The following is a 10,304-nucleotide window of genomic DNA, read 5'->3' as shown; positions in this document are numbered from 1 at the left end:
AACGCATATAACTCGAGAAGGGTTTGAGAGAATTTCATAATTTTTAGTTTGTAGTATCTGTTTTGAATCCACTTAAGCTATAGAATAGACTTACCTGTTACGTTTACAGCACAAGTCGTGACAGCTTCTCCAACGGCATTCTTGGCCTTGCACATGTAGGTGCCGGTATCTTCGGCATGGGCATACAGAATATCCAAGGCAACGAAACCGAAATCGTAAGTGGTCTTGAAGCGATGACCAGTTTGAATGGGAGTGCCATTGCAATACCATTCCACCTTCATGGTGGGATCATTGACAGGTATGAGAGTGGCCTCCAGATGCACGGGCTTGCCCTCATTGACCTTGGCATTGCGCAGTGGGCGTCCGAACTGTGGACGCTCGGCATGGAATTGCTCCTCGTCGGTCTTGCGTTGGAAGCGTGAAGCATCCTCCAGATGCTGGATCTTGGTCAACGCCTCCTCATGCTGCGTCTCGTGTATGATCGAGGAACGTGAGGTGACGCTCAAGACAATCGAGTTGATCGCTTGTCCCAAATTGTTGGTGACACGGCAAGTGTATTCACCGCTATCCTCAGCATAGACAGTAAGGATATCCAAAGCGGCAAAGCCGAAGTCATAGGTGGTGCGGAAGCGATGGCCAGTGCTCAGTGGTTTGCCATTGTGCAGCCACTCAACCTTCAGATTCGGATCGGGATAGGGCTCAATGCGGCACTCGTAGTGGGCGCTTTGGCCCTCAACCAGATTGCTGGGACCAATGAGCTTGGTGACAAACATGGGCGCAGTGGTGACAGTGTACTCCTCCTCCTCGCGACGCTGATACTTGGTATGATCCTCCAGCTGATGAATCTTATGCATGGCAGCTTCGTGCTGCGTTTCCATTTGGATGGCTGTCTTGGATTGCACAATGAGTGAAGCGGAGGTAACTGCCTGACCCAGATCGTTGACAGCGCGGCAAGTGTAGGTGCCAGAATCCTCGGGATTCACATACTTCATGTTGAGAGCCACATAGCCAAAGTCGTGCATGGTGGTGGTGCGATTGGAGGCCTCAATGGGCTGGCCATTGCGCAGCCACTCCACCGTGAGCTTGGGATCACCCACGGGAATGAGGCGCGCCTCAAAGTGCACGGCCTGGTTCTCGGCCACGCGCACATCCCGCACGGGCATGGTGAACACCGGAGCCTGTGAGACAAACTCATCCTGCACGCTAATGCGCTGACGCTTGGAGCCATCCTCCAGATGCTGCAGACGCGGCAGGGCAGTCTCGTGCTGGGACTCCAGGTAGATCGACTTCTTGGTATGCACCACTGCGACGGCTGAGGTAATGGCCTCACCCACGGCATTGTAGGCACGGCAAGTGTAGGTGCCTGCATCCTCCGGCAAAGTGGACATAATGTCCAGGGCTACAAAACCAAAGTTGCTGGTTTCAGTAAAGCGTGAGCCGGACTTCAAGGGCAAGTTATTGTGATACCATTCCACACGCATGGAGGGATCAGAAACGGGAATCAAGCGGCACTCAAAGTGAGCGCGTTGATTCTCCTTGATCTCCACGTTCTTCAGCGAGGTGGTGAACACAGGCGCCTGCTTGGTGCTCTCATCGACTTCCTCGCGGCGGCTGTAGCGTGAGCGATCCTCCAGATAGTGAATCTGCTCCAGACCCGCTTCGTTTTGGGTAACAGTGACAATTTGCTCGCCGCTGCGGCATTGCAGCTCCACTTGGGTTTCATCGGAGCCAATGAGATTGACAGCACGGCAGGTGTAGACACCAGAGTCCTCGGCAATCAGACCCACAATGTCCAAGGCCACATAGCCAAAGTCATGAATGGGACGGAAACGATGACCCACAGTAATAGGGCGACCGTTCTTGAACCACTCCACCTTCAGATTCGGATCGGTAACGGGTTCAATCTTGCACTCAAAGTGAGCGTGAGCACCCTCGCGAGTGTTGGTCAAGCTCTTGGGCTGGGTGAGGAAGCGTGGACGAATGTTGACAACCTCGTCGACAAACTCATTGCGACGATAGCGCGATGTATCCTCCAGATATTGAATCTTCTGCAGGCCCGACTCGTTTTGGGTTTGCGAATCGATGAAATCGTTTTTGCCAATGATGCGCACCGAGCAAGAGGTGACGGCCTCGCCCAGTTGATTACGTGCCTGGCAGGTGTAGACACCCGAATCGATGGCATAACAACCCAACAGATCCAAGGCCACGTAATCGAATTCATATGCGGGACGGAAGCGATGACCCGTCTTCACAGGTTTGCCATTGACAAACCATTCAATGCGCATGCTGGGATCGCCCACGGGCTGCAGGCGGCACTCCAGATGAACATTGGTGCCCTCCATTGTCTCGATGTTGTGCAGGGCACGAGTGAATTGCGGTGCCTGCATTACAGTAATGTCCTCCTCGCGATGCTGGCGACGACGCGAATCCTCGAGCAGCTGAATCTGCTCCAGCGACTGCTCGTTCTGCGTCTCGGTCACCACATCCGTGCGATCAATTACACGCACGCAGGCGGAGGTATGGGCAGTGCCCAAGTGATTGGTGGCACGACAAGTGTATTCGCCGGAATCGGCTGCGGAAGCTTGAATTATGTCCAGGGCTACGAAACCAAAGTCGTAGTAGGTGCGGAAACGCGAGCCCACAGTGACGGGACGTCCATTGTGGAACCATTCCACGCGCATGGTGGGATCGCCCATGGGCTCGAGACGGCACTCCAAATGAATATTCTTGCCATCGTGTATGGGCTTGGGATCGGTCAAGGGCTGCACAAACACTGGCTTCGACTTGGAAATCTCCTCAATGTCGTACTGGGGCTCCACGAAGGGCTTGTTCTCTAGGTTCTGTGTCTTCTCGTAGAGACCGCGATGCATGCTAGATGTGTCGATGCTGGAACGAGCTGTAAAGAGCGAATTCAAATTAGTTCTGAGCATTGAATATAACTAAATCAACTATTTCAATTAAATATCATGTTAAAGAGATTTTCGATCATTAAAGAAACTAACGGGTTTAATTTTCTTAAACTCTTAACTCGAATTTGCTATCCCTGATCGTGAAATATAAATTGTTTGTACTTACTTTCGACTACCATCGTTGCTTGCAACTGAGCTTCACCTAGCTTGTTTCTAGCCACCACCTGGTAAAGACCAGCGTCTTCGGCGCGCACCTGCGATATATCCAGGGCGACGTAGCCAAAGTCGTAGTAGGTCTGTATGCGATTGGCGGCAGTAATGGAGCGTCCATTGTGATACCATTCAATCACCATGCCCAAATCGCTTTGGGGCTCGACGCGAGCCTCGAAGTGAGCGCGTTGACCCTCCAGAATTTTGGTGGTGCCCTTCATGGGACCCAAGAAACGCGGCGCCTGTGTAATAGACGTTTCCTCCTCCTCGCGACGTCCATAGCGCGAAGAGTCCTCCAGATGCTGAATCTTTTGCAAGCCACCTGGATGCTGGCTCTCGGAGACAATCTCATCCTTCTTGGAGACAACAGTCAGTTGGGCCACAGTGGTGTCCTGGCCCATGGCATTGTAGGCACGGCAGGTATAAGTGCCGGCATCATAGACTGTCAGCTGCTTAATGGTGAGCGCCACGTAGCCAAAGTTATGATAGGTGGTGATGCGTGAGCTGGCCTCCAATGGTTGCCCATCCTTGAGCCACTCCACGCGCATGGTGGAGTCACCAATGGGTTCGAGGCGCGCCTCGAAATGCGCATGCGCATGCTCACGCAGATCCAATTGGTTTTGTATGGGTGTCTTGAATTGTGGTGGCGCAATGGCCTCGGGCGCCTCCTGGACGTGGCGACGCTGCTGCGACATGCGATAGTCCTCCAGCTGCTCAATGCCCTGGATGTAGCGCTGCTGCTCCGGTATGCCCAGATCGGCGGTGACTTGGGAGCGCGAGTGCACACGTATGTTGGACTGGCTGACAGCTTCGCCCATGCGATTCACTGCACGCACCGTGTAGGTGCCCGCATCTTCGGCTCTCAGGTGCAAGATGTTAAGGGAGACATAGCCAAAGTTGAAGATGGCAGTGATGCGCGAGCTGGCGGTAATGGCCAGGCCATCCTTGTACCACTCCACGCGCATGCTGGGATCGTTGACGGGCGTAACCTGCGCCTCAAAGTGCACGTTCTTGCCCTCCTCGAACTCGCCCAAGTCACGCAGCGGACGTATAAACTGTGGCGCCTGATTCAGCTGCTCGTCGGTGCTCTCCTGGCGCGAATAGCGTGAGTAATCCTCCAGCTGACTGATCTGCTGCAAGCTGTTGGGATTCTGCGACGTCTGCTCGATGCCAGGACGCTGCACCACCGACAAAATGGCGCGCGATTCGGCCACACCGCTGGCATTGCTCACACGGCACATGTACTCGCCGGCATCGTGGGACATAATGCTCAGCAGATCCAGCGCAATGTAGCCAAACTTGAACACGGATGTGGCGCGTGCACCTAAAGAAAGTAAATGCAAGATTAGTTGAGTGACTCAGCTGTTGTTGAGGGTGGGTTAGTTGACTTACTGGCTGCCAGCGGACGTCCATTGAGGAACCATTCAACGACCATGCTGGGATCACCAACAGGATCGATGCGTGCCTCCATATGCACGCGAGCACCCTCGGTCTGCTGCACATTCTGCAGCGGTATGATGAACTGCGGCGGCGGATACACACGATCCTCCTCGCCAGGTCGCAAATGTGGCTTAGCGCGCTCCACATGACGTAAATAAATAATTTCTGGACCAGGAATTGGTCTGCAAAAATAAAGGGGAAAATTGTTAAATAAATTGCCAACATTATTAAAATCCTTTTCAACATATGCCACATAATTTAATAATAGGCCTGACTGGGCCAACATTATTAAAATCCTTTTCAACAAATGCTACATAATTTAATAATAGACCTGACTGGGCTTTCTTTAATACTCGCAACAAAAGTAAAAGCTAAATAATTGAGCCAAATCTATTTAAATTTCTAAATACCTAAGTTTTTATTTTTTGAATATTTTTTTCGTTGCTAAATAAAATTAAGTTATCAAATACATTGTAAAAAGATATTAATGAGTTTAACTAATTCATTTGAATACTATATATTTATCTATATTGTCTCTAAGCTCTATATACATTTTTCACAACGTTCTTTAAAGAATATTTGATAATTTAAGTTCTTATAATGGGAACAATTTCTGATAGTAATTGAATAATACGTTTGATAAACAAATTTGATACAATCTTCCTATTTAATGGACATTTTAGAATTTTTATAGGCTGTTATTCATGGGTCCCTGAACATTTCTGTTCTGATGAAACCAATCCCTAATTAATATTCAGTTTATATTTATATAAAGTTAAAGTGAATTTTAATTTAATTTGTGTGAAAATTTGATAAATCTCCCCGTATTGCTGCCTGCCTAGAAAAGATCGAAAGCTTGTGTATTTTACACTTACTCAGGCTCGATAACTTTTGTTGGTCTTGGTAGATTGAGACGTCTTTGTTCTTGACTTGGTTGATCTCTGGGAACTTCGACATAGAGTCGGGCACGGTTCGCGGTGGAACCGGCAATATTTTGTGCGGTGCACTGGTACCAGCCAGCATCGGTAGCCTTGGCCTGCGGTATCTCCAGGCAGGTGGCGCCGCCATCAATGCCCACAAATCGTTCGGGATTTGACGAGATTTGCTGGCCATCCTTTTGCCAGGTGATGCGTGGCACAGGAGTGCCAATGGCATTGGCGCTCATGCTAATGGGTTCGCCCTCGCGCACAGTCATGGTGCTGAAGCGTTGCACAAATTGTGGTGCGACAACTTGCTCCTTCTCCAGCACATGAAGCTGCGCCTCGATGGCAACCTCGCCCGCCTTGTTGCGGGCCAGACACTGCACAGCGCCGGCATCCATGCGGCTCACATTGGTTATCATGAGCGAATGGCTGCCAGACTCGTTGACCAGCACTTTGTGCGAAGCATCATCGCGCACTTGACGTCCATTGATAAACCAGAAAACCTCGGGATAGGGATTTCCGGTTACGCGACAGTCAAAACGCGTCATGCGGCCTTCGGTGATCTCGCGATCCATGTAGGTCTTAACAAAAGTGGGCGGCAATGCTTTGCCCGCCTCCAGCTGCTCGGCCATGAAGTCCACAGGCTTGGGTTCGTAGCTAGTCTCGGCCGCAGGCTCTACAGCCAGCACGGCGGAGGAGACAACGCAGCCTTGGAGATTCTCGGCCAGCAGCGTATAGTGGCCGCCATCCTTGGCAGTGGCTTGCTTGACGCGCAACGTGGCCACGCCACTCGAATAAGAGATCTCGTACTTTTGCGACGCCACCAGGCGCTGACCATTGTGGAACCAGGTCAGACGCGGCTTGGGATTGGAGCCGACGCGTGCGGTAAAGACAGCATCGGCGCCCTCGATCAGCTTGGAGCTGCGTGGCTTTTGCGCAATTTGCGGTGCATGCGCGGGACCCAAAGAGCGATCCAGCTCATGGGACAGCTGCACATCCTGTTCGTAGTTGGAGCGACGTGTGATCGCCTCACGGAACGACACCTCACGCAGCAGTCTATACTCGAAGGTGTCCACGCGGAACTCCTCCTCAATGGACGTATAGCTATAGCCATTGGAGTAGATGTTCTTCTCCAGATTCTGTATGGGCTGCAGCGCCGGCATTGGTGCGCCCTCCGGTTGAATGTAGACGCTGCAAATGGCCTCGCCGTACTGATTGCGAGCGGTGCAAGTGTACTCGCCCTCGTCGCCGGGTCCGATCTGATTGATCAGCAGCGAAACGTCGCCGGTGGCCTCGTTGTAGCTCATGCGAAACTTTTGCGACTCGAGAAGTGGTGCGCCTTTTCGAGTCCAAGTCACGAATGGCTTGGGATTGCCACGCAGGCGGCCCTCAAAGAGAGCGTTGCCGCCCTGGGCGAAGCGTGCGTTCTTAAAGATCTGCTCGAACACGGGCGGCGAGATATCGCCCTGACCATAAACGTGTGTCAGCGGTGGCGGTACATAGGGGCCTCCAATGCCACCTGGAAAATGTTGCACTGTAAAACGCAAAGAAAATTATATTTAGTCAATTAATAAAATAATTAATTACAAAAGCATAACAATTCGTAAAGCGCTGCAAATTAAATTAGGCTGCTGTTATTAAATATAAAAATTGTTGAATTAAATGCAATTAATATTAATACTGCATTCAAATGAATATTAAATATATAAAATGATAAACTATTTTTATTAAAAAGTGAAACTGTTTTAATTATATGTTTTTTATATTAAAATTAAATATTTTTTATTACTGCTTGATTAAAAAAATTAAGTTGTGTGCTTCAAATTAATTTATTATTAAGTCGTTATGTATTTTATATTATTTCAATTCAAAGTGCTTGAAGTTCATTACTATTTTTGTTTACATTTTTTTAATGCGATATTTATATTTAGAAGTTGGCACGCATACAAATATATATATTTAAATGCTTCACATATATATATGCGATTGCATTAAAAAAGTTCATCCTTGAATATATTACTTAAATGCCATGATCAGCTGTTTGTTGTTGATGTAAACAAATGTCAAAGTCAGCTGTTGGCGCTCTTTCTTTCTTTTGCTCTCTCGCTCACTGCGCAAGCTCAAAGAGTTCGGCAACTGATCTTCGGCTTTTCGTATAAGAGTCACAAGCAGACATATAGTTATCTCACTCTAACTTATACGACTTATGACAACATTAAAATGTAAACAACTGCTATATACTAAGATGCAGTTTGCATATATTTTGGCAGCTGATTTGAAAATTATAAATAGCATTAACAATTTTCAGCTATGATTTATCAATCTAGATTTATGTGCTGAAATATAAGATTGTGCCACATAATGTAGAATATATATTTTGTTTGTCACAGCTGATGAATCAGCTTATGGCAAATGTATTTTTAAATTTATATTTTATGTGAATTTAAAACATAATGGGATTTTGTGAATTTGTCTAAATGAAATTAAATTGTATTTTTATTGTCTGCAAAGCTGAATCATTAAATCGTGAAGAGCAAAACTTGATGACAAATTTTGTCGCTCATCATGTTACAAATTAATATGAGTGCATATTAGAAATTTCTTGGGAAAACTGGCTACTGTGATATTAATAAATATTGATTTTTTAAGTCTAGTGCATTAATAAATATTTGGCAGACTGTTTTCACTGTAATTTGGTCTAGCAAATAAAATAATTTCTAACATGTGTGTAATGAGGATATCAAATAAACCCAATTAGATTTAAGACAATAAATATAACTATAACTATATAAATTAAGTTAAAAAAAAAAGCTTTTATGTTTATATCATATTATCATATTTTTCTAGCCATATTATATATAAAGCCACTATAGTAATATTTTCTAATACTCATTCTTTTCTTTGTTTATTTTCAGAAATGCAAGCGGTGAGTCTCAATATATATATTACTCAAATTCTTAAGCAACTTTTAATGCCTAACTTAAACGCAGTACTCAAAAAAAAAGCCTGAGGAGTTAATTACTAAATTCCTCGAAATCTCTTGTGCAATTTAAATAAATCAATGGCCATGTTCACTATTTATGCAGAAATTAGCGCATTTACTGTTAAGGACATAGAAAGTTTAAAAAATGTTGCTTAGATTATGGGGAAACCTGCGCTTAGTTCTCAAGATGAAAATGAATTTGAATTGCAAAATCCTTTTCACAATTTAATGAGATGCAAAATAAGTTTATTTCTAATTATATTTCGCATAAGCTATTTGCTACAGTTAATCCTACATTAGTTGCTTCAAACTAAAATTAACTTTTTCATTTTTATTGCAAAGCTTTTATAAAATATCTAAACAGACTGAAATTAACTAAACTTTTAAGCAACAAACTACACACAACTATAAATGTTGCCTGCTTTTCCTAATGTAAAGCACTGAAAGTTATAAAATGAAAACATGAATGGAGTGAATGGTTTTAGATTCGCAGTCGCAGTCGCAGTTTTAGTTTTGTTTGTTATTAAACATGTAATTTTGCTTGCAGCGTCGCAGTCGCAGTTTTGTTCAGTAACGTGAGCTTTTGAAAAACAGTGGAGATTCTAAATCCACGGTGTGAATTCCACTGTTGCCAAAGGCAACTTTAGCTGAATTTATGGCGTGTGAGCGCGTAGCAAACGTATGAGAGGCATGCAGTTTGTACTTTTTGGGGGTGGGAGGGCGTGGCAGGCAGTTTAAGCAGACAGACCGACCTTGTTGCTGAGTGATTTGATGCCGTTGAACATGTTCAGTGCGGCTAATCCTTTGCTGCTGATGGTGATGCTGCTCTTGGCTAGACTGCGAATACTCCTGGCTAGAGTATTGCTGCTGCTGTTGTTGCTGCTCCGCAAAGCCGAAAGTTATGCTGTACGACGATGTTTTGTCGTTGCATTTTGGATACGTTATATATCACTATATATCATTGAAAAATGACAACCAAATCAATGCAGTTACAAACTGCAATTTATTTTATTTTAACAACACCTCTCGATCACTGGATATATATGCTTATTTCTTGATTTGCTTCTTCACTTTAATTCGATATAATTATTGATACTTTCGCTGCTACAAAATGCTGCAGATGAAAAAATTAGGAAAATTAAACTCACACACACAGACACAGACACAGACAATTACGCATAAAAATAGATAATTTGGCAATTTGCTAAATTTTCTTTCACTTGGCGTTTGTTTTGCTTTCTTTTTTACACACACACAGACACATTCATTTATATAGATGACTAAATTTCTTTTTAATTTAGATAGCTACATATAACAGATGAGATATCTTCATCGGCTTTGGCCTGCACACACATCAATCCTTCTTCATATTCATATATTCTGCCTCTGCGGCTATTTTTAGACACTCTTTTCTTTTCGTTATTTTATTTTTTTTTTCATTCTTTTCTTTCACTGTGACACACACACAAGTTGCTGCTTGCGCTTCTTATTTTTCAGTTGCTATTTATAAACAACAATTTTCCAATGCGAAAAGCACAGCAACTCTGCACTTTTCTCTCAATGATATCACTAAAGTATTTTTAATTTTCAATTCAATAATAAATTAATATAATTTTTATAATACACAATAGTTGCGCATTATTCAGACTTTTGCTTGGTAATCCTTGTTAGCAATAGTAAGGATAATGCACACCCACACACACACAACGAAGCCGAAAAAATTATAGATAAAATTTCTTTTTTTTTATATATATAGATTATATTCCACAAAATTTTTTATGGCTTATTCATATCTATATGCACATCTTTTGTACAAGTGTGTGTGTGTATGTGTGTTCA

The 10,304-nt window shown here is 44.8% G+C and overlaps 1 protein-coding gene across 1 annotated transcript in view; it reads right to left on the bottom strand.

Annotated features, from left to right (window-relative positions):
• The window catches only part of LOC108598379 (titin), a 69,233-nt gene extending 62,219 nt beyond the window's left edge, over window positions 1–7,014 (bottom strand). The window contains 4 exon segments of the mRNA XM_033293699.1: window positions 95–2,896; window positions 3,076–4,443; window positions 4,512–4,741; window positions 5,435–7,014. Coding sequence (XP_033149590.1) covers window positions 95–2,896; window positions 3,076–4,443; window positions 4,512–4,741; window positions 5,435–6,789 — 5,755 coding nt within the window. The 5' untranslated portion in view covers window positions 6,790–7,014.
• Between the last annotated feature and the right edge of the window lie 3,290 nt (window positions 7,015–10,304).

This window comes from Drosophila busckii, chromosome 3L (genome assembly GCF_011750605.1).
Source record: "Drosophila busckii strain San Diego stock center, stock number 13000-0081.31 chromosome 3L, ASM1175060v1, whole genome shotgun sequence".
NCBI classification, from domain to species: Eukaryota; Metazoa; Arthropoda; class Insecta; order Diptera; family Drosophilidae; genus Drosophila; species Drosophila busckii.
This window is presented reverse-complemented; position numbering and strand designations above follow the sequence as displayed.